At 35.0% G+C, this 24,976-nt stretch overlaps 1 protein-coding gene across 3 annotated transcripts in view; it reads left to right on the top strand.

Moving 5' to 3' along the window:
- LOC129248653 (EEIG family member 2) overlaps positions 1-24,976 on the top strand; it is a 42,857-nt gene that overhangs the window by 12,960 nt on the left and 4,921 nt on the right. For 2 of the 3 annotated variants that reach the window (XM_054888285.1, XM_054888284.1), the window contains exon 6: positions 2,528-3,928. The exons of the other annotated variant lie outside the window; for it this stretch is intronic. In XM_054888285.1, coding sequence (XP_054744260.1) covers positions 2,528-3,928 — 1,401 coding nt within the window. The remainder of the gene's footprint in view (positions 1-2,527; positions 3,929-24,976) is intronic. 3 annotated transcript variants of the gene reach the window in all.

The following is a 24,976-nucleotide window of genomic DNA, read 5'->3' as shown; positions in this document are numbered from 1 at the left end:
TATTTTACTATCTCCTCTTTCTATTTACGTTTCTCCTTCCACATGTGCTTTGTTACCCACGTTTTTTGTCCGAAAATTAATTTTATTTAAGGTTACGCAAGAAAGTAAGATCATTGACCGATTTCAAGTAAGATATCGAGTGACATTATCGCGGATATTCGCAATGAGAATATCGACTTCTAATCAGATATTTTTATTGACAATTAAAGGATACATCCATTTTTACTACGTTTTTCTTGTGGTATTCTATGTACCTATTTTTCATTAATTTATACTTATTTTGCTGAGCATTTTCGCTCTGATTCGATACTTTGCGAGGACTTTGTTAGTAGTTTTTTAGTTTCTAATAAGTATGAGTTGACTTTTTCGATTAATTTTAGATTAAAAACAATTCTAGAAAATCACTACGAAATCGCCATTTAAAGCATCTTTTTGTTTATGAGCATTTGCATAATTTGTATATATATTTTTTAAAAACCTTTGCTTTTCTATTTCGGAGCGCTGAAGGTCTATAAAGGCTGTATAGTATTTAATTAAGAAAAATTGCTTACAAACAACCAAACTAATGGCATTCTCTGTGGATTTTTGGTCATTGTACAGATCTATAAGTAAGACCCCGAACAGCTGATTGACAAATGACAGCTGAGATCAGTAGATCTCAAACACAGAGTGTCGCATTTGGAACAGAGTGCCGCAGTCGATAATGCACGATAATTCTGTACTCCGAATTTGGAGAAAATTCATGCCCGTAGATGCAATGAATGTTATGAACTGATCAATTACTAATATATTGTATTTAATTTTATTCTGAAATGCAATACGAGTTTTATTGTTTTAAAGGATTGCGAAAAGGAGACAATAATATAAAAAACGTAAAAATTAAGTAATAAAAAATAAGTGAATATATTTAAAAACAAAAAATAAAAAAAATTATATAAAAATAAAAATAAATTAATATATTTAAAAACAAAAATTAAAAAAAATTATATAAAAATAAAAATAAATGAATATATTTAAACATAATATAAATTAAATAAAAATAAATAAATATGAAAAAAATTAAATAAAAGTAAAAAAAAAAATAATATATTAAAAAAATAAAATAAAAATTAAACAAAAGTAAAAAAAATGAGTATATTACAAAAATAAAAATTAAATACAAATAAAAAAATGAATATATTACAATAAAATAAAAAAAAAATTAAATAAAAATAAATAAGTAAAAAAATAAATAAATAAAATAAAAATTAAATAAAAATAATAAGTGCAAATAAATAAATAAAATTGAAGTATGAAAAATAAGCGTTGGGGAAAATGCAAATGCAATATATTTTTTTCGTTTTTTTTTTTTAGTTTTTGTCAAAAAATGGTCTCTTTACTCATTGAAGCCAATCTCGTCTTCGTTGGCGTTGGGAAAATTTAAATCCATTATATTTTTTTTCGCAGTTTTTAAATTTTTCATTGCAGTCAATCTCGTTGTCAGCGACAATGTTTTCTACGCTGTTAAAAATTAGATAATATGGAACTGCTAGAAAGAAACAGCGAGATTATCTTACTTGTAGCGCTGTACAATGTTTCGGTAGTGAAGGGCTGTTGCTGCTAGCCATTACTTGCGTTTAGTAAAAACAAAAGTGTTGCTGCTGATAGATTTATCCCTTGTTCACGCTCTTTATATCTTTCTCTCTCTCTCTATCTCTCTCACGCGTATTTATAACGCTTTAAAATACTTTAAAGTAATTCGAATGCAAAATTCATCATCTGTAGTTTGAAAAGTTCCAGTTGAATTGAAAAAAAAAAAAAAAAAATTAAATAAAATTACATTTCACTTATCTGTTACTTGATTGCGGCTTTGGGTTCATGCAAAATTAGCAAAATTAATTATTTATTAGCAATTTTATTTATAAAATAAAATAGTTGTAAAACTAAATAATTTACGTAAATTAAATTTATTCAAAATTTATTAAATCTAATCTGTATTTATATTTTTAGTGTTCACAATTTTTTATTATATTATTTTAATTAGTCGAATTTTTGGCTCTTAGCTTAGCAAATTTAGTTTATGATTTCTCACGATTGTTATTTTGCGCTAATTACACTTTTTTCATTTCTTTATATTCTATTTTTATGTTTTTTAAACCTTTTTTGTAAAATATAAAAAATGTAAAACGAAATATTGTTGATATTATGGGCACCACCACCAACACTGAAAAAAATAAAAATAAAAATCCCCATAATGTTGTTGGTATTCTTCGCATTATATTGGTTTACCTACACCACAACCACAACGAATCAACGCAATGTAATGTAATGTAATTTACACTGTACTGTAATGTAATGTATTTTGGGAAATATTAACAACATTGCGTCTTAAATTTGCAAATTCGCACCGCACATACGGCTTGAAAACAAAAACAAAAAAAAAAAAACGATGTCGAACCAACTTTGCATACTTGTTCGCCGCATCACGATCTCTCTCTATCTCTCCCACTCACACACTCTTCCTAACATATACCAACACGTCCAGCAGATTCAGCAAATCCGTTTCTCTCCTTAATAGACTCAATCAGAAAGCCGCCAACGCCATGAAGCTAAATATACCTTCGTTGAACCATCAAAAGCCAACAACGGATACGATCTGCGAGTATGAAAGCGAAGAGTTGCTCTTCCAAACGCCCAATTCTACCATACGCGATGAGGATTTCCGTACGCCACTCAATGAAATGCCACCAACTTCATCCGCTTGTTCGCTCTCCATTTACAGCGAAAAGTTTGCACTGAACACACCTTCGCCCACGTATCGCAGCGCCGCTAGTAACAGCCGCAGCGATTCGCGTGCTTCTCAGATCTATGAAAGTGGCAGCGGTAGTGGCAGTGGCAGCGGCAGTGGTAGTGGTAGCGGCAGCGGCGAATCTTGTTCGGAGGAGACAGCCGACGACTCGGGTTTGGATGAAAATTTTCATACGCCACGCGTTGCCAAAATCAAATCGATGGAAAATATTTCCATTATCGAAATGGAGTTCCATCGCGCCTCCCTCGAGTTGGATCGTAATTCACCGCGTCGCCTCAAAATGTTGGCTGAGCGCGCGCAAATACCAAAAATAAAATCGCTTAACAATTTATGTTTGGACGATTATAGCGAGCAGCAGGTGCGTGAAGAATTGTTGCGCATGCGCGAACGCTCGCTAGAGGAGAAGCATCGCTTTAATTTGCAACAACGCAAGAATTCCACCTCGTCAACAAGTTCCGGCAAGTTGTTTGTGAAGAACAAAGTGGGTAATGCCAAATTCATTGGCAACGACGAAAGCCCACTGCCGCAGCAGCAACACAATCAACAGCCGCCGTCATTTATGCAACGCGGTCCTCACTATCCGATACAGAAGATGCGTTCCATGGGCACCATACCGGATGTGGTGACCGAACGTGTCGAACCGGATCCTTTTCTCACGCCGACTTCGGGACGTAAGCCAAACTTTCCGCTGGTGACACAGTCGGCTGAGAAACCTTCACCTCCCTCGTTTGTTGCGCGCTTGCTGAACTACGATATGGTGGACTCGTCGTCATCGACGTCTGGTACGCCGAATAGCCATAATCAAATGTTACCACAACATCACACACATGGCTCGCTAACTGAAATCTATTCGCATGATCGTGTTAGTCAATTGTTGTCGAACGATCAAAATGCTGCGGCAATGTCGTTCATGTCGCGTACACCTTTCGAGCGCGCCTATCGACGCACCATGTTGAAGAGTTCGACGCCGCTGCGCCAAACGCTCGGCTATGTGCAGTACACAACGCCGCAGGAGCAAGGGATACAGCTGCGCCTGGATGGACATCAGCAGCTGCAGCAGCATCAGCAATTCGCAATGGGCCATCCGGATACGCTTATGGTGCGTCCACACTCAACGAATGCCGCCTACGAGTTAATGAGGTTTGTAGTGCACACAGTTCAAAACATCACAAAAACAAAATAGAACAAAAAAATCATACTTTCAATGCGTCACGGATTTCAACTACTTATTTGTGTGTTGTTCGTTTGCGTGCATTAGATCGTATGGCATTAAACTAATAAAAGGGAATAGACTCACAATGAACATCACTTTGCATACGTTGAACGTCTGGCTGGTATGTGGGCTTCCACAGATGGCCTATTTTAAGGGCATACAAATGTAATTCATTAAATTTCATTTTATGGTAATAATTGGATTCATAAACATCATAAAAACTGCTTTTCATAAAAAATTTTTTTTTATTTATATTTTTTTTTAACTATTTTAAAAACTAGTCCGTTGATAAAGTGAACACGATTGATTGCCATTTTTTACAGCTGGGGAAAATACTTCAAAATAGTCAACTACAAATAGTGGTTCAAGTAATTTTTGAAAACTCAATCAATCATTGATATTTGAGATTTAAATCATTTTTGAAAATCAATTTGCAATACTCCAAGAATTTTTGAATAAAAATAAATTTTTTTTCCCGTGGTTCCTAGGTTAAACATATGGCCTCAAAAAATAGTGGTCAGCTACAGCACTCGAAGTGTAATCAATCAAACCATAAATTTAGTTTGGAAAATTACTTTTATTCAATTCAAAGTAAAATTTACGTTTGCTCGATATGCTTTGACTATAACCTTGCGGCGGTCCAGAAACGAATCATAAGCTGCCCGAATGTGACTTACAGGTATTTTGGCCCAATCGCGGACAATGGCTTTTTTCAGCGCCTCGAGACTGGTGAATCTTTTAGATCTGGCCTCGCTCTCCAAAATGGCCCAAAGAGAATAATTCATCAGATTCGCGTCTGGTGAATTTGAGAGCCATTTTGTGAGCGTTATGAACATCGGAACGTTGTTTTTTAGTCATTCTTGATTCACTCGAGCTTTCTGAGACGGTGCCGAGTCCTGTTGCAACGTCTGGTTTGCCACCGAAATGTTTGTCTGCCCACGGCTTGAAAGCAACATCCAAAATACTTTCCCGACAATATTTCGCATTTACCTTGACGCCAGGTTCGATGGAAACGATTGGAGAGCGCCCATCTGCGGTTACAGCGGCCCGTCAGCCAACTAACAGACAGCTGATGCCCGCTGTTTCATCATAAAGAATTTTTCAAATGATTTTTCGGTGGCAAGAAACCGACTCTCGACCGATTTAAGAAATGTAGCAGAGATTCTTAACTGTGCCTTGCGTCATCCTGACTCAAAGCCATTGGGTTCCCACTTTGATCAATATTTTCACGGAAATCCTAACTAGTGGGACTATATTTGAGATACAGTGTCTCGAAAAAGTTTTGGTACAGTGAATGTTTTCGAATATTCGCAATATTTTCTGTGACATGGCACTTTTTTTCGTTAACTTTTTATAAAAATATTTTTCATACTACAACAAAAGCAACATATCTTAAAGTTTCAAACTTTCTACAACAAAAAAAAAAATAAATAAAAATTAAAAATTAAATCATCAAATTTTCAACGAATTTTTGACTTTTTTACTCAGAATTTTGTTCATATTTATATATTTTTTTTTTAATTTTTTTTATATTTTTTTTATTTTTTTTAATTTTTTTTTTAATTTTTTTTTAATTTTTTTTAATATTTTAAGAAGTTGTAAAGCCCGTTTTTAATGACCTCTTTGTTGTCGAAAGTAACACTCTTCATATGGTTTGACAGGGAGCGGAAAAGATGGTAATCGATCCGTGCAAAGTTCGGAGAATGCGGCGAATGCTGAACTCATTCGAGCTCTTGGAGTGCGGCTTTGACGACTTGTGCAACATGTGGCCAGGCTTTGTCGTCAAGAAGTATGGCCTGCCCATTTCGATCAGGTCTTTTCAGTCGAATAGCCTCATTCACGCGGTGTAGCTGGGCAATGTAGAGCTCCTTGCTGGCCGTGGCAATCTTTTCGAGCATTTCCCAGTGCACCATGTCCTTCCAGTCTCACCAAACACACATTATGATCTACTTTGGATGAAGATCCCACATGACTTTTGGCTTTGGCGTATCCCCTACAGCCACCCACTCCTTTCTTTGCTTCATATTAATGGAGCGACACTATTTTCTCATCTCCCGTGACGATTCGATACAAAAAGCGCTGTTTATGACCGCGTGTCGCTCGATGGTGGGCGAGATGCTGAGAAGCAATTTGAAGGCGTGTTTCTTTGTTTTTTTTTGTTGAGCTCGTGAGGCATCCAGGCTCCCAATTTGTCGGTAAATCCCATTGAATAAAGATGACTGAGAATCGTTTTATGAACGCAGTTCATTTTTTCCGCCACGACTGGTTTGGCGACCGTTTTCCTTCAAAAGTGATTCGAGACGTTCTTCATCGAATTCAGAAGGCGTTCCGCTGCGGGACGTGTCAGCGATGTCAAAGTCGCCATTTTTGAACTTTGCAAACTATTTTCGTGCTGTAGACTCGCCTATGACACCTTTTCCATACACGTCGCAAATGTCCCGCGCTGCCTGCCCGCTGGGTATTCTATTTCTAAACCGCAAACCTAATTGCTTTGTAGAGCAAAAGATTTTCTATACTTACCCTTTGCCAAACAGCAAACAAATCGTTGTACAAAAAAAAAAAAGAAAAAATAAAAACGGTATGAACTTATTGCTCAACCCAATATACAAGGCGAAGTCCAAAATAAACAAGACTGAGCTAAAATGGAAACGACAGGAGCTTTGTTCTGATATATTCGAGTTTATTTATTCAAAATAGTCCCCTCTGGCCTCAATACACTGTTTTGCGAGATATAAAAGCTTTTCGAAAGAGTGTTTTAGGTCATTGACCGGAATGTCTTTTAGGATGGTGGTACAAGCCTTTTGGATGGCCTCTACGGACGCAAAACGTTTCTCTTTCATAGCCAAATGCAATGTTCCGAGTCAGTGCAGTTTTTTTAATAAAAGAATCAGTCACAAGAGTGGATCGATGAGATGGTGCATTATCCTGCAATAAGCGCCTGTTTTCTCCCTCGCGGTATTCAGGGCGAATTCGACGAATGCGATGCAAAAAATGCTTCAAAACGCCGAGATAGAAAATTTCATAGACGGTTTGTCCTGTTGGCATGAACTCCTCTGGACAATTCTCTTGGAATTGTAAAAACAAATGAGCATCGACTTAATTTTTGACCTTTACAAACGCGATTTTTTGGGTGGTGGCTCGTCTCAGGCTTTCCATTCGGCACTTTGACGCGTAGTTTCAGGTTCTTGTTGCAAACACAACATCTGATCACCAGTTACAATGTTGTAAAGGAAGTTATCGTCTTTTCTCGCCTCTTTAATGAGATCTTTCGAATGTTGAATTCTGCGCAATTTTTTGTCCTCAGTTAACTTGTGCGGAATGAAACGTGTACATACCTTTAGTAAGCCCAAATGATCAGTTAAAATGCGATAAATCGATGTTTTGGATATATTCAACACCGATTGCATGAATTTTAGCGATGAGTTCTGTTCATTTCTGATAAATTTATGAATAATTTCGATGAAGCTTTTGCTGGTTATTGGCTTTGGGTCGCCCGTATGTTCATTGTCATTTATGTCCTCACAAGCATCTCTGAAACGTGTAAGCCACTCATGAACTCTGGCACGAGATAGACAATTATCGCTATAAACCTGTTTCGTCAATTCGAATGTTTCGGTAAACGTTTTACCGATTTTAAAACCAAATTTGATATTAGCTCTTTGTTCGAAACTCATTTTTGTACCGATGACTCAAACATACTGACACTTTGACGCAATAACTTTGGTTCCACTGAACCGAATGCCACCAAGCTTTCACTGGAAGTCAGCTAGGGATGTAACTTCCAACGCACTAACTCATTAAAAAGATGGCGCCTTCAAAAACATTTTTAGGACTCCAGTCTTGCTTATTTTGAACTGAGTCTTGTTTATTTGGACTTCACCTTGTATCGATAGTAAGTCGATAAAACTTGAACGATTGAATAACGCTTGGTGTGAATAGCTCAAAATCAATTTCTCACCAACTTACTTGGACACATTTTTTTTATAAAAATAATCTAAAAGTGTTTTAAGCCCAAAAATGAGTTGATTAATTGAAAATCCAGCTGTGTAATTATTGCGATTGATTTATCTTTTTCCTATTTTAGTATGAAAAATTGCGAATATGAAAAATTTAAAGCCTTCCAAAATACGTCAAACAAGTAATTTTATCGATGTGACTTGTAGAGAATAGTAATCGATCAAAAACCAAAAAAAACAACTACCTTATTTGAAACGGTACTGCTAAAAGTTAATCAGTCTACTCTACTATTCATAAAAATTACCGAAGACTTTGATGGAAAAAATCACAGAAATTTCTTGCTCAAATATTTTTTCTTATAAAAATTATACTGATACACATTTGAAGTTGAGGTTCTTTGTTCAAATATACCTATTCTCGTACAAGCAAATTCTTCTATTAAAAAATATTGAGGTTGAAATACCCATTTTTTCAATGCCACTCTTTGCTATATAGCAAAAATATCAGCTATCCCTTAATTGCGTACTCAGCCATCTCTCAAAAGCGTAAACTGCATTGCACAAAATATCAATCATTTCAAATATTTACGATTTTTTCCTGCATCATCATCATCATCATCATCTCATCCACCAGAGATAATCAGAATGCAGCTTAAAAGTGTTGTTGTTGGTAGTTAATTAAAATTCGTTCACCTTTTCAACGCAAAACTAGTTCCATCATTTACATACTTACAAGTAATATGCCTTTTACGATTATGACGCATCATCAATAAAATTAATTCGAAGTGGGCAATCTTTAGTTGGCACCTAATCAGTACCCAATGCGTACCTAATTTATGTTAGTATCATTTATTGGCATTTGTTTTGTTCGAATTCGAATTAAATGCATTCGGTTTTATGCCATTTTTTACTGTTTATGGATTCATTTATTACTTATAGTGGTTTATTACTTATTTTCTCATTTTATATGGGATATTTGTTCATATTTTTGTTTTAAGTTAAATGCATTTTGTTACGTTTTTATTTAAGCGATCGTATTATTTTCCTTGCGCTTTAACTGGTTTGGCTTATGTTTTTTATTGCTTATTTTATTATATTCATACGTATATTTAATTGACTTATATTTCTTAATTACTGATAATAATACTGTAAATATAAATTTTCTCATACGTTTTTAACTTGTTTATAATTTTTTTTTTCGTTTTTTTTCTAATAGCGTCTCAATATTGGGTTGAGTTTTTGAATGTGTTGCGTGTATGACTTCCTTTATGCGTGTATGCGTGTGTGTGTGTTAATGCGTCGAAGATTTTGCATTTTAATTCCAGTGTGTTTACGACTTTTATCGCATTAAAATTTAGTGTCTCATAAGCGATAAAAAATACAAATTTTAAACTGGTATTCGTTTTAAACAGCGTCTATAAGTTAGTTAATGCATTTAGGGTTGAGAAGAAGGGACACAAATCCAGATACATAAAAATTTTAGTGCAGAAAGAAGTGCAGTTTGCGCGAAAAATGGGGTGGGGAAGAATAAATTTAGTCAACTTCGACGACTTATGGGGCTCACACTCACACTCACCAACGTAAACGTACGCCCGTAACAGCTGACACGATGAAACTAATGAGAGCTTCATGTAAATGAATTCTTAACACCGTTACGTTCCGTAGTATCGTAGATCGTTGTTTCATCGTGTCAGCTGATACGGGCGTACGGGGCACATTTAGGTTGGAGAGTGTCAGCACCATTACGCGTATGTTTCGGTTCGGCTCTCAACTCAGCTTAGCCTAAGGAATTCCGTACTCAGTCGAGATAGTTTTTTTGTTGTTTGTTGTATTTAAATAGACTTCTTCATCATTTCAAAATATAGTACACTATTTTTTCAAATGCTTCAAGAGGCTGGATGAATATACCTACTAAATCGATGACTTAAATAAAGGAAGTTCTGGTATTTGATGTTTTTTTCACTTTTGTTTCTTTTTTTGTGTATTGAAAAACAGATTTTCTCACCAACGGAAAAGGCTATGATTCAAAAATAAATTAAATTAAAACAAAAATTAAATAATTTCCCAAAAAACCGAAAAATTGCTGGTATTTTAGTTCAAAGGTCTGCACGGATCTACAAAATATTTTTTTGTTTTTGTTGGGATTAAAAAAAAAGAAATTTTTCATCATTTCAAAAAGGCTTGGTGAAGAGTTAAATAAGAAAGGTCTCGTATTCTTTTTTCCAAGTTTTTTTTAATAATTTTTTTTTAATTTTTTTTTTAAATAATTTTTTGTTTTTTTTTTGGTTTCTTAGTATTAAAAACCTTTGCTCACCTAGGTAAAATGTTATAATTCAAAAATAAATTTAACTAATTTCCCAAAAAGCCGAATAATTGCTGGTATTTTAGTTCAAAAGTCTACACGGGTCTACAAAATAATTTTTTTGTTTTTGTTGGCATTGGAGGGAAAAAAATTTCATCATTTCATAAATGAATGAATTTGTTTTTTTTTTGTTTTTCAAAAGTTTCAAAATTCTTGGTGAAGAAACCTAAAGAAGAGTTAAATAAGAAAGTTCTCGTATTCTTTAAAAAAGGAACCCGAGTGCAGTACAATGGACTTAATTATGTCTGAGTGCTATAAATATGTACTTTCTAGTCTGTGTCGACAAAAAAAAATTATTTTTTCGAATTTTGTTTTAACATTGTAAATTTTTTTTTAATTCTTTTTATATTTAAAAAAAAAAAAATTTTTATATATTTTTTTAAATTTTTTTTATATATTTTTTTTTTAATTTCTTTTTTTATTTATTTTTAAATGATTTTTGTTTATTTGTATTAAAAACCACTTATGCTCACTTAGGTAAAATGCTTTGATTCAAAAATAAATTTAAATATTTTTCCAAAAAGCCCATAAGTCCTCGTATTTTGGTTCAAAGTTTTCGGAATGAGCAATTAATTGATAGGAGCGTTTTGTTTCTAACGTTGATTACACAAGTCTACAAAATAGTTTTTTTGTTTTTGTTGCAATTAGAAAAAAAACAAATTTTGTTTATCACTTCTAAAATTAATGAAAATATTTTGTTTTAAGCTTCAAAGCGGTGGGTGAAAAGACCCAAATCAAAGAGTTAAATAAAGAAAGTTCTGGTATATTTTTTTTTCAAAGTTTTCTTTTAATTTAAAATTTTTTTTTAATTAAAATATTTTTTCAAAATCTCCAAAAAGCTAAGTGAAGCGATCCAAATCAAAGAGTTAAATAATAATTTAGTTTTTTTTTATAAACTACATTTGCTCAATTATGTTAAGCGATTATGATTAAAAAATTAGAAAAAAATATTTCATTATTTCGGAAATTAATTAAAATATTTTGTTTAAAAGCTTTAAAAAAGTAGGCGAAGAGATCCAAGTCAAAGAGTTAAATAAAAGAAGTTCTGGTATATTTTTTTCAAAGTTTTCTTTTAAATTTTTTTTTTAATTAGGGTTTCTCGGTGGTGTAGAGCTCGAAAATTTAGGGTATTTTCAGGAATTTGTTTTACAATAAAAAATGAAAAACGATACTTAAATTCTTTAGGTCTTTTATTTAACCTTTTTTAAATACAAAAAATATAAACATTTTTTTTTAGTTTTAATAAATAAAAAAATGGCGCTGAAGTTGACCCTCCTAAACCTCCCAAACCTCCTTGGACCTAAAAAGTATTGTCCATTGTGGCTCTTCTATTTATTTATCTGAAACACAAAAACTAAAATAATAATTAATCAGTATGACTGTAGCTAAGTCCCGTACTAGAATAAAAAAAAAATCGCTATATGCCGCGGTTTTGATTTTGACACTCCAAAAATCGGGTTTTCTTCAGTTTTTTAATCAAAAAAATACGAAATAATTGATATAATAATATGATTCTTGTACAGGCGATAGCCATTGATGTTGTGAGAAACGTATTAAAATTTCAGACGATTCGGTTGAATAGTTGTTTTTTTTTTTTGCACCAGGCCGAAAAAGTAGTTTTGAGATAATTGAGTTTAAAGTTTTGAGAGTGGATATTTTCCATTGATGCCGCTGCGTGACTAATCTGACTCTACCTTCTAAAACGGCTGTAGAATCGAATATGGGAATATCCTACCAAAAATTTGACAAAATTTTTTTAAAAGCCTATACTTTTGAAATATCAAAAAAAAAAAAAAAAAAAAAAAATCGATGTTTTGAAAACTCTAGACCACGGAGAATCCCTTAATTAAATTTTTTTTGTTTAATTTTTTTATTTAAAATTTGCTCACCTACATTAAATTTAAAGATTCAAAAATAAATTTAAAAGCCTGGTATTTTATTTCAAAATAGTTGAAAGTAACGTTTCTAAGTTGATTACACAGGTATAAAATTTAATTTTTTTTTGTGACCAAAAATCAGATTTTTTCACCGACGCAAGCAAAATGTCATTAAACAAAAATTAAGAACAATTTTGTTCCCAAAAGCCTCAGCAGACTAGGCCTGTGAAGGCTTGAGAGAGACTCAAATCGAAGAGTTAAATAAAGAGAGTTTTGGTATTTATTAAATTGGTTAATCTGCTAAAAAAATTATTGAAATTAATGGCAAGCCTAGAAAACATATATATTTTTTTTATTAGGTATTAAAACAAAACAAATTTTACCTCTGCAAAGTTTTATAATTCATAAATAAATTTAGATATTTTTCATTTTTGTTAGGTGATACTATTTGTTAGATGACTATCATCCTTTGTGTGCGTTGGTTCTATCTGTTCCGCGCTGAACACGACTTTGAGGTGCTAAAGCGGCTTTCATGGCATGGGCATTGTGACTGGGTATATTTGCCCAAAAAAATGTGACCTCTTTTGAGGATTTTTAAATACTGGACATTGTTACTGCGTATATTTGCCCCAACAAAATTTGAGCTCCTTTGAGGATTTTTAAATACTACCAATCACATTCTCACCTCTCACAACTTAACCTACAATTTGTCGCATAGCGTTAACGACCTACAGACGAAGCATCAGTTTGCACTACCATCGGTAGTTTTTGTAAATTTTTTTTCTATTTAGTGGAAAAATAGTAACTTCCATCGATTTTTTTATATTATATTATTTTACAAATTTTTTTGTTTGTTTAAATATCGATAAATTATCAAGCTTTTTTACTTTCTACCTTCCCTCCTGCCTTCTTGCCTTTTGAATTAATTGCATTACCAATCATTTTTACGTGGATTTGTTGTTGACGCTCAGTGTGTTGCAATCACACACACACTTGGGTACATAAATGCGAGCGTGCGGCAAAATTCTATTATAATTAATCTCGTTTATTGAAGGTGAACTCTGGGTGCAATTAAGCTTATAAGCAGTTTATTAATGTAGTGGAGTATGTGGGTACATAGGTGTGTATGTATGTGTGTAATTACTTTACAATTAAATGCTGTTATAATATTTGTGTATGTGCTTATAAATATACACACATACATCCATACATACAAGGACTTGTCAACACTTCTGTCGCATTAAACCCTCCTTTGTTGACACTGACAGTTCTAACCATGACCAGTTTATGACTTATTCTCGCATAGTTACATATATCAACATATTTTTCTACCTTGACAGTTGGACACTTTAGTTTGTCATTCAATGTTTTTAATTCTTTTTTTGGTTTGTTTTGTTTCCTATATTTTCCTGCAACAGTTGACATATGCAGCATTGAAAGTATTGCAACTAACCTTAAATATGCTGTATGTGTCAACAATGGCAAGGCGACGATGAGTGGCTTGTGTCCTTTTTTTTGTTTTGCAATATTCTTGTATTTGCACTTTTTTGTGACCATCAGTTTCCGCCTGAAAACCGAGGGGAGAGGAATTCATTAAACGTTAATAACAAAACAAATAAATTTGTTGAACTAACTTTAATAATAAATGAGAAGAAAAACTTGCTCAGGCATTTAAAAGTTCACTTACACATTCACACAAATTGGAGCAAGGATATGTATGTATGTGCATATGTGCATGTATGTGTATATGAAAATTCACATGCATTGTGCATTTGCTTCGGCTATTGGGTGCTCTTGCACTTGCACGGGTGTCAAGCGCACATACGAACCACTTTTGGTAGTCTACTGTCAGGCGCACATTGTCCCTGCACCTCAGACATTGGTAGCGCGGTTACAGCAAATGCTTGTATACAGACATATATTTATACACAGTCATATATATTCATACTCATACATAAATATATACTCACACACACACACACATTTGACTTGCATTGTGCTTAGTTGCATTGTATTAGGTCAATGATTTTATTGCCGCAAGGCAAATGTTAGCTGGTGCCCTCCTTACAACAATAGGCACTCACATCCATAAATTCACACACACACACTCAAATACTGACACCCTGTTGGACATTTTATTTTTAATGGCTGTGTTTTCATTGTCATCTAGAAAAATTTACATATTCGATAAGACCTCCCTAACAGAGGCAGTGAATAACTCGGCTAAAAAACTAAAATTGAAAAAAAGAAATTTCTAGAAAGGGAAAGCGGATGTTCGATGACACTTCTACAATACTGTGACTCCACTAACTGGCTGCCTTCAGTTGTTTAGATAAGTAGCCGAATGGGTTGGTGCGTGACGGAATTCAGAAAGAACGTAGGTACGAATCTCGGTAAAACACCAAAATTAAGAAAAAAGTTTTTTCTAATAGAGGTCGCCCCTCGGCAGACAATGGCATACCTCCGAGTGTATTTCTGCCATGAAAAAACTCCTCATAAAAAATATCTGCCATTCGGAGTCGGCTTGAAACTGTAGGTCCCTCCATTTGTAGAACAACATCAAGACGCACCACAAATAGGAGGAAGAGCTCGGCGAAACCCCCAAAAAGGGTGTATGCGCCAATTATAGATATATATATATAATATATAGAAATTACTGCCGTATCCTCTTTTATGCTGTGTAGAAAATTCGGGTGATTTCATTAGTTGAACTTTTTTTTTACTTTTACTTAGTAAAGTGAAAACTATGAAGCTGTTTTTCTCGACATTTTGGCTGTTTGAGTTATAGTAATGGGCAGAGCTATTGATGAGTGGGTCGCGCCTTATATTCTTCGAAGACATATTCGCAGTATAGCCTTGAATCTCTATAAATCGGAACAGTTTCTCAAATGTTACTGTTGACCAAATATTCTTGCTGAATGGCGTCCTGAATCTTCATTTTTCCCTTAGTATTTCTATAAATGGATTTCAATGAAATCTGCATGCAAAAATTATATTCATATCCACTCATACTAAGAACCGTAGACATTTTTACGAACTGCTCATCTGATTCGTCAAGTGATGTCCCCACTACACAGATCTATGAGTTTGTCGGACAGAAAGTTCTTTGTTCCCTATCGAACTATAGACTTCTGTAGATAAAACTGGCAGTTTAGGGTGGATTCTCTTGGGTGTGCAGGTAACATTTCTCTGATCTACGTTCCAAGGTATACAAACATAGAGGGAAATGAAATTGCTGATGAACTTGGAAGGAAGGGGTCAACTAAATTAGTCTTTGAGACCCCCTACATGGTCATCGTCATCTCATTGTGGAATTGCACAATTTATTAATCAGGAAACCACAGCAAAGATGGAGCTCCATTTATTCATACATTCTTATTATTATTTGCTATACCGCCGGCTGGGGCGCAAAGTGCCGGTACAAATAAATTCGATTGGGGTCGTTTTGCAGCCTTTGACTTTATCTGTGGCTAAGTGGGCGAATCGTCAGATGTCGAGAATTCGTTATACAGTCTTGGTCTCCATGCTCCTTTCGGCCGTCCTCTTCGACGGGAGTCTTGCGCATTCCAGGCTAGGGAAGTTCTACTGATGTCAATCGCAAGTTTACGGATTGTATGTATTATCCATTTACACTTTCATGTGCTATTTCGAAAAAACCGGCGGGGCCAGTACAACAGGTGGAGGTCTCGAAAAGCCCTAGAAACTTTACGCTATTCAATTTCCAAATTCGTAGCTATGGCCATTGGACGTTTAGCAAACACACGGAAAAGCTAGGCGCACCATTTAACCCCCCATTGTGGAAGCAGTGGAGACCTTTCAGAGAAGGAAACTGTTGTGCATTTTCTCTGTAAATGTCCGGGTTTGGCAGATAAACGATTAATGTTACTGGGTGCTCCTTCCTTCGACAGCTTGGCGCAGTGCGCTAACCTATATCGCATCAATCTTCTCCATTACATCAATATCTTTGGCTGGATGTACATAGATACCTACCCGTTGGAGGGTCTCATAATGGCATCAAAACGATGCTTTAGTGCTACTAAAGCTGACACCCTTTAGAGTGGTACTTTAACCATTTCGCCTACCGGCCTACCTAGGATGAGTTGAATTCAGGTGGGTTAATTTGAGCTCTATTAAGTTAAGTTGAGTTAGATCTAGATTATCATGATGTGTGTGAGAATTTCCATCCGTCAATTAGAGAAAAACTATAGTTTATGTGAATACTCTCTGTAAGTGTTAGAAAGAGGCACATGCCTCTAATTAAGATTGCTATTAAGAGTAGAGGCGTAGCCACTTGTTAAGCCTGTTGAATTGATGAGCTCCTCAATTATTTCTTAGCTGTATTTACAAACCATCCATAGTTTCCTTCTTCAACCACTTTATACTTCTTGCCATCACTGTCTACTTTTTCCATCGCTATCTACTTCTTCCCTTAGTGTCTACTTCGTCTACCACTTCTTCCACTATCTGTGTCCAGTGTGCATGCAGTGAAAACAACCATCGTGACTTGCTCAGCCAAATAAAACTGAGGCACCTCTTTTAACTCAGGCTCTGCTGTCTTTATAGAGCTAGATAAGTCCTCTAGTCGTTCAATCTTTAAATTCTTGCGTTTGTCAACGACGCAAAAAGTGTTGAAGCGAATCCAAATCTTATTCATCTCTACACGCTGCGCATGGAAAGATGTCGTTGTAGCATCAGATTACGTGAAATCGACCCTTAAAAGTCATTGTTTAAGATTTGTTGAGCCGTAAGCGATTCCTGTCGTTCTTTTATTGTTTTAGCTTAACTTCGTAATAAAGACCTAGAAATTTCGTAGCCATTTCTTTAGTTCATAAGTTATTTATTGCCATTGTGGTATTTTCGAAATTCTTAATGGGGGAGGGCGTCATGAATGGGGTCTACTTAGATTTACTTGCCTTCCCGTCGGCCATCTCCGAACTTTGGCCTGCCCTCTCATCCTCTTTTTTCTTCACTTCAATATTGATATGTTCAGACAGCCAGTTTAAGATTAGAATATAGAGGTCTTGAGACACTGGCGTAAAATCGGTGCACGCCAGCATACAATTCTGGATTTCGTTTCTTGTACTATGATATATTACTTTCAGTGTATAAATACAATGGTATTAGTGTATCGATCCGATCTAGCTGGGCATTCGTATTTGGTTTAGTAGAAGAGCCTGGATGGATATCTATCCAAGGATTACTGTCGCTTCTGCAGCATTCTCCAGAAATGTATTGGAATGTTCCATGCTGTTATACTCAATTTGAACCGGCTACAGTTCCATTCTCTGTCTTTCAGCTACCGATGTAGGTGGCAACAAAATATAACATAATTCCTTTTCCCTTTTCTAAATAAGGTTATGCACGCCAAATCTTGTACACGACGGGCTGTCAAGAAGCATTCAGTGGCATTTATCTAAAGCTAATAATCCAATTCTTCCCTCTCGCCATGTAAATTCCGTTATCATAGACCAAACACCACCCTTAGCTGATGAAGAGCTCGAGTTAGCTCGTGAGGTCTGCACTGTGGGGGCATAATTAGTTTATCATGCAATAATTTGAGCTTTTGGTTTTTCAGAGTAGAGCTTGATAGAGAGCCCTTCCTCCTATTTGATGTGTGCGTCTTGCTACTTCCTACAAATGTAGGGACCGGCAGTTTTACACCGAATGCTGACGACAGATGGAGCTTTTACATGGCAGAAATATACTCGGTTGCTTGCCATTGTCGACTGAGGAGCGACCGCTATTAGAAAACACTTTTTCCATAAGCTAATGTTTCATGCCCGGCGTTTCGAATCTGTGCACTTCTCAATGGTAGACACGCACCAACCCATTCGGCTACGGCGGCCTACTATACTTATCAGTTCTTAATATATGTGACCAAAAGGATAGCATCCTTTCCGTCCTTGATCATGTGTGAAATTATGTCGTCTACAGGAACTAAAGGGCTCACCAATTTAGGCAGCTTATAGTAAGAATTCTGCTAAAATAACAACAATAACAACATGGTATTGAAATCGCTGTTTGTCGTGTGACCGCCTCCCGCTTTTTCCCCCCTAATAAGAGGGTTATTAGCTGCTACGTACAAGTTAAAGATGAAAATATCGACAGGTTATATAAAGAAAGATAACTTTTGTTTTTGAAAATATTCTTCTTTATTGAAGATGCATTCCAGTTGGGAATCTTACAAACGAATTTATTCTTCCTCACATACACATCCTGTAAAGAATACGGTCGTGCTCTTTACATAGTTTTTCAGCCAACAAGAGGAATGTTTTTTCGTCCTTTTTTGCGGTTTAAAGCTTAAAATGGTCAGAAATATTTATTGTCTCTACTCTACAACGATTTTGCGTTATTCTCCTCATTTTGCGACTCTTGCAATTTTGTGTTTTAGTTCTAAGTATGCGTATGTATGTGTGTATGTATGTTCATATGTATGTGCTCCTTATCTTAGGTCTCGCTTGATTTACCGCTTCGTGTGATGTGTCCCTTTAGTGTCGTTCGTCGGTAAACTATATTGCGTGATTTATTGACTTGTAATCGCAGTAAATTCATTCGAAAACATTTTGCACCACTCTGCCAAATTGGCTGGGTAAATTGAAGTGGGAAATTGATTTCTTAGATATGCAATTTTTAACTGATTTACAATAAAAAAATTGCTATTCGTTCATCAAAATTATTAGAAGTACATATAGTCCCTCCATTTGAGGAACAACATGAAGACGCACACCTTAATTTTTTATTATTATATAGAATTATTATTTAGTCATTCGCTGAGATAAAAATCATTCTCCTGCAGATAAAAATGTTTTTGTAGGCAGGTTAGGTTGAATTCTCTTGGGCGTGCAGGAAACATTTCTCAGATCTGCGTACCACGACATAGGAACATAGAGGAAAATGAAGTTACTGATGAGCTTGCCAGGAAGGGGCCGACTAAATTAGTCTCAGAGACCTCCTACATGGTCATCGTCATCTCCCTGACTGTTGTAAAGGGGGAATTGCACAATTTATTTATCAGGAAACCACAGCAAAGATGCAGCTCCATTTATTCATGCATTATTATTAATATTTGCTATACCGCCGGCTGGGGCGCAAAATGCCGGTACAAATACATTCCATTGGGCTCGATTTGCAGCTTTTGACTTTATCTGCGGCTAAGTGTGCGAGTCGTCAGATGTCGTGAATTCGTCATACAGTCTTCGTCTCAATGTTCCTTTCGGCTGTCCTCTTGTGGATTCCAGTTTAGAGACGTTCTGCTGATGTCAGTCGCAGGTTTACGGATTGTATGGCCTATCCATTTCCACTTTCATGTGCTACATCGAAAACCCTGGAGGCAGAAACCCCTCAGAAAGTTCTGGAAACTCCACGCCATTCAATTTCCAAACTCGTAGCTGTGTTTACCGGCCATTGGACGTTCAGAAAACACACGGAAAAGCTAGGCTTACCATTTAATCCCCCATTGTGGAAGCAGTGGGGACCTTTCAGAGAAGGAAACTGTTGTGCATTTTCTCTGTAAATGTCCGGGTTTGGCAGCTTAACGATTAAGGTTACTAGGTGCTCCATTCTTCGAAAGCCGGTGGCAGTGCGCCAACATAAATTTCATCAGTCTTCTTCATCTACTGAAAAATTTACTCCTTTGAATCGTAATTTTTAGCGTTGATTCTAAAGGACCTGTTCTCTAGAGAAGGCAGTTTTGGGTAATTTGCTTTTGTTTATTTAGTTTCTATTCATTTTTTATAGAAATTTACCTCATTATACCTACAACAAAAACTATATAAAACGTTTTTTCAAACTGTGTTCAAAAATTATAAAAAATCTGTGAATTTCGCCAAGATTTCAAACTTTTTAATCAGAATTTTTAGAATAATTTTTGGCTTGCAGTTTTATAGCTGTTTCAATTTTAGTATAAGAAAGCACAGCTGCAGGTGGCTCCAAAATCCCCTTGTTTTTTTGACAATTTTTTTTTTTCTTTAATATCATTTTTTTTTCCATATAAAATAAATAATCGAACGTATTTATGCAAAAGCACAAAAAATTTATTTAGTAGGCCAAATGTTTTGTCTTTCTATTGCCATGACTTTCTGTGCACCAGAAAAAGTAAAAGATATATTCTGTAAATATACGACTGTTCTCAATCTGCAATTTAAATTTCTATCTCCGAAATTGAAGAAGTTCTACTTCCTTTTGGTTAGAAAGACTTGTCCAGCTCATTTGCACACGCTTGTCTCGAGGCCAGTTTTGTATCAGTGAAAAAAAAAATTGGAAGTACTTAAAGGGTAATAATCACTTGGTTCCAAGTTTGAATTATACGGCGGATGCGATAGATCCTCCCAACCAAAGTGCATATTTCTTCTGGCGCTTCAGTGAAAATATGTGCATCCTGCCGTTGTCTTCATTGAAAGCAAAACACTCATCCTATTCACCTAGATCGTCCCATTCTGGTTTACCGCTTGCATAATTGTCAGTTGTTGACAATGGAGGTGGTGGTCTACATTGAGTGTTTGACTTGATGAGAGTAGTTCCTAGTAGATGGCCTCCTTTCAATCCCACCAAATACAAAACAAAACCTTTTTGGTCATTTGGCGTTGAAGAAGTATGCCGATTTTTTTTATTACAATTTTAGTACTACCCAAATTTAAACAAGAAATATGCACTGGCGGTCAAAATAATAGAATCGGGCAAAATGTTATTGAGTACTTTTTTTTGTATTTTTGTATTTCATTAAAATAAAACTCAGTCTACAAAAAATATCATAAAAGCCATACAAAAACCACGAAAATTTAGCAAATTTAGAAAAATTATCAAAATTAAAAAAAAAAAATTATCAAAATTTTGTACTTTTTAATTAGATTTTTTTTATATATTTTTAGAAAAATTGAATGGGCTATAAAACTGCATATCCGGTTGTTTTTTAAGGACTGATTATCAGAGTTTTGATCAATAAAAAGTATAAATTTTTGATGATAATTCTTTGGAATTCGTTAAATTTTTGTGAATTTTTGATACATTTTGAAGCTTTGGTTTACTTGTTGTTTATTGTAAAATGAGCTATATTTTTACGAGAAATTGAAAATAAATAGAATTGCGGTATTTTGAGCAGCTTTGGCTAAAAGCTTTGACTATTTTTCTTTTATTTTCTTTTAACCAAAACTGCTAAAAATGCCTTTGCAATGCAATAATATTTAAATTTCTGTCATATTTTTGTTAAGGTTTTCTGATTGAAATCAATGCATTTTGAATTGTATTTTTTATGAACTACTACTGTGAGAATATTTTTGTTTACTAAATACGTAAAATTTACAAATCAAATTTATTTTTGGCAAAATACACACATAAACAAAATTTATAAGCACTGAAACCGAAAACAGAAAAATTAGGGATTGTGAAGTTTATAAAAATTTTGTTTTCAAAAACTCTAAAAATTTTTGTTTTAAAAAACTAAAAAATTTTTTTTTTAAAAACTTGAACATTGTTGTTTTAAAAAACTTTAAAATTTTTATTAACCCTCCATTGAGCTCCCGGGTCTGGCAAGACTGTTTTGTATTTTATTTTAGTAAAATTTTCTTTTATAAAACATCTGTTTATTATTTTCATGATGCATATATAATTTTTTTAAACCATTTATTCGTATTTTTTTGTTTTTATATCCGTTAAAAACTGTTGTATAAATATATAAATTTTTTAATGAGATTTACAAAAAAAAAAAATGTATTTCTAAAAGTTTCGAATTAAAAAAAAAATTAATTTTTGTTTTTGAACCACTTAGAATTTTTTTGCTGCTTAATACATAAAATTCACATATAAACTTTTTTTTTTTTGTCAAAATACACATTAATTCAAATTTATTTCTCAAAATTTCGATATTAAAAAAAAAAAATTCCGCATAATTTCGGTACTCTTTTGGTTCCACATAAAAAAAAATATTTTCTATTATGATGCTTTGATCAAAATATTAAAAAAGAATTTGCTTGTATATTTTTGTTTTTTTATATGCATTCAATCAAGGTCGTATCAGTAAATCAGCTGATTTTTTTTCCCTTTCGCCGTCTCCATGTGGCTGTCAGCCCAGAAGGAAGCAAGTCGAATTCATTTTTTATTTTCTACATTGCCAATACTTTTCTTTGACAATCAAACGTACAAAATATTGTTGTTGGTCTAGTGCCACCACCTTTAATGAATAGTACCACCACCTTGAATGCATTCAATACAAATTTTTTTGAGAAGATTTTTTTCGCAATGTCCGGCCTTGTCACTGAGTAAAAATAAATCCTTATTTCCCTAAAAGCATACCACTGGTGAGATTTTTTACTCTTCGCGAAAAAATTGCAGGCTGTTTATGCCTACTTTTGCCAAATAAAAAAAAAAAAAAAAAAATTATATAAAATTTAATAATTAAAATCTTTGTGTTTTATTTCCACATCTTACAAAATTTGACTAAAATTAACGTTCAGCAGTTTTTTTTTCTCTTTTTTCTGATAAAAACAAATTTTTTTTTGTTCTGTTTTTTCTGTTTAAAAATGTGACAAAAAATTGTTTTTTTTTTTGTTCTGTTTAAAAATGTCAAAAAATATTGTGTTTTTTTGTTCTGTTTAAAAATGTCAAAAAATATTGGTTTTTTTTTGTTTTGTTTTTTCTGTTTAAAAATGTTAAAAATATTTTGTGCTGCTTTTCTTCAACTGCGCTAAAGTCGTTGCTCAATTTTTATTTTTCGTATATTTGTCTCCTTGTTTTAGTACAAAAACAAAAAAAAAATGGTTGGGTTCTTTAATTTTCACCAAACACCCACCACTCACATACACGCACCTATTGAGCCCAGTAGACACACATTTAAAAACATAGACCTACACATGTGTACATACCACTTTCATATGTATGTACATAAGTTTATCAAATATTTTCTTACACCCATTTTCCGTTTAAAAATTTTTTTTAATACCACTTAATCGCTAATAATTATCGAAATGGAAAATTGTAAGCTTCTTATTGTGTTCAAACTTTGTTTTGAAATTGCTTTTCAATGTCTATACAATAAACATAACTGCATATACTCGCAAATATTTATAAATATTATAAACATGTGTGTTTTTTTCTACTATCTTTCGCCGCTGTTTTGCTTTCCGCTTCGCCCCAAAAAACTTGCTCAAAAATATGTACAAACCAAACTCCCGCTCAACGCTTTCGTGTGATTTTGTTTGAACAACAAACCGCTAATCATTTGGTTCGCAAACGCCTCTCGCCTACCAGCAGCACTGGCCGCAATTTTAGCGGCGTACCGCGTCGCCTTCTCGATGGCAGCAATCGGCAAATCTCATCAATCGCACTGGGCGCCACCACAACGCCCTCGGCGGCAGCAACAGCAGCGATGGCGGCAGCAGCAGCTGCGGCAGCGGCCTCCAACAGCAGCTCCTCCCCATGCGGTACCCTCGGCAGCATTAATTCCACCCATTCGGCATCCTCGTCCAGTGGTAGTAGTAGCAGCGGTGCAGTCATTACCTTTCAGTGCGCTGGCGGTCATTCGGGCATCGGCAGCAGCAGTGACACCGTAGATGGCATTGGCTTTAACGACGGCAGTTGTGGTGGTGGTGGTGGTTTCGGCGTCATCGGTGTCGGCACACCCAACACCAATCAATTAATTGGCTCTCCAAGTAATAATGGCATCGGTTGTGGCATAGGAGGAGGCAGTGGAGTTGGTGGCGGTGGCGGCGGCGGTGGTGGCGGTGGTAGTGGAGCCAATAGTCCACGTCTGGCACCTAGCGCACTCTCCTCTACATCCGCTACAACCGATGCGCTCAGTTCTTTGGCAGCCAGTCCTACAGATGCCTGCAGCATACGTTCCAATCCATCAGCCGCTTCACTTTTACTTACCACCGCAACCATGGCTGCGGCCGAGGCGGCAGCGGCGCAGGTGGCAGCAGCCGCAGCGGGCAACAACTCCGGTCTGAGCTCTTCGGGCGCGACACTCTCGCCGCTTGCGACCACACAAATCATACGGCGGCCCAGCATTACAATGTGCGTTCGCTGGGTGACTTGGAATGAAAGCAGGAGCCTTCGAGAAGGCTTCTAAGTGCATTTCGTTTTCAATAATTCAGTATTTGATGTCCTCAATTGCTACAACAGTCTTTTCGTTTTTGTAAAACCAGTTATAAATTGTGATTTGAGTAGCGTTGAAAGTGCCCAGCTGCTTGCGTTTTTGTTGTCCTTCGCTATTTTCTTTTCTCCTTCTAAGTGCGTCTTGCGTCCTTCAATTATTTGCTACACTGATTTTTTGTAAACACCTTTTGAGAAATTATTTTGAATGTTCTTGATTTTGAATTTCTTTTTTTCGAAGTATGATGGCATGCATTGTAATTTTTGGTTTGTATTCTGGCACTGCTTGGCATGTCTGATGGATTTTTATCATTTGCACGGAATTTTGCGTGAAATTTTATTAAACGATATGCGAATTTTAGGGTTATGAGTCGTATATGGGTATATTTCTTTGATAAGTAAATTTTTTCATAAAAGATCTGCACAGAGTGTTCGTAAATAAAGTACATATATTCTGATTGCAAAGTTACCAAACCAACCGAGCTCGGCATATGATTGAAATTGTATTCTCTAATAGTAAGTTTGCACCTTCTACACAGGTACTGCAATCTGAATCCCCTGTATACTGTTGAAGCAGTTTCCCTTGAAATGTAGATTTAAGTAAAATACGATTTCGGAAAACAGAAATACATAAGATCGACTAGTTTTGCTTGTTTAAAAGAGTTGAAATAGTCTTATGTGGATTGCCTGAGGCTA

The sequence above is a fragment of the Anastrepha obliqua genome, chromosome 5 (genome assembly GCF_027943255.1).
Source record: "Anastrepha obliqua isolate idAnaObli1 chromosome 5, idAnaObli1_1.0, whole genome shotgun sequence".
In the NCBI taxonomy this organism is placed as follows: domain Eukaryota; kingdom Metazoa; phylum Arthropoda; class Insecta; order Diptera; family Tephritidae; genus Anastrepha; species Anastrepha obliqua.
Note: the sequence above shows the minus strand (reverse complement) of the source record. Positions and strands in the feature narration are given on the sequence as shown.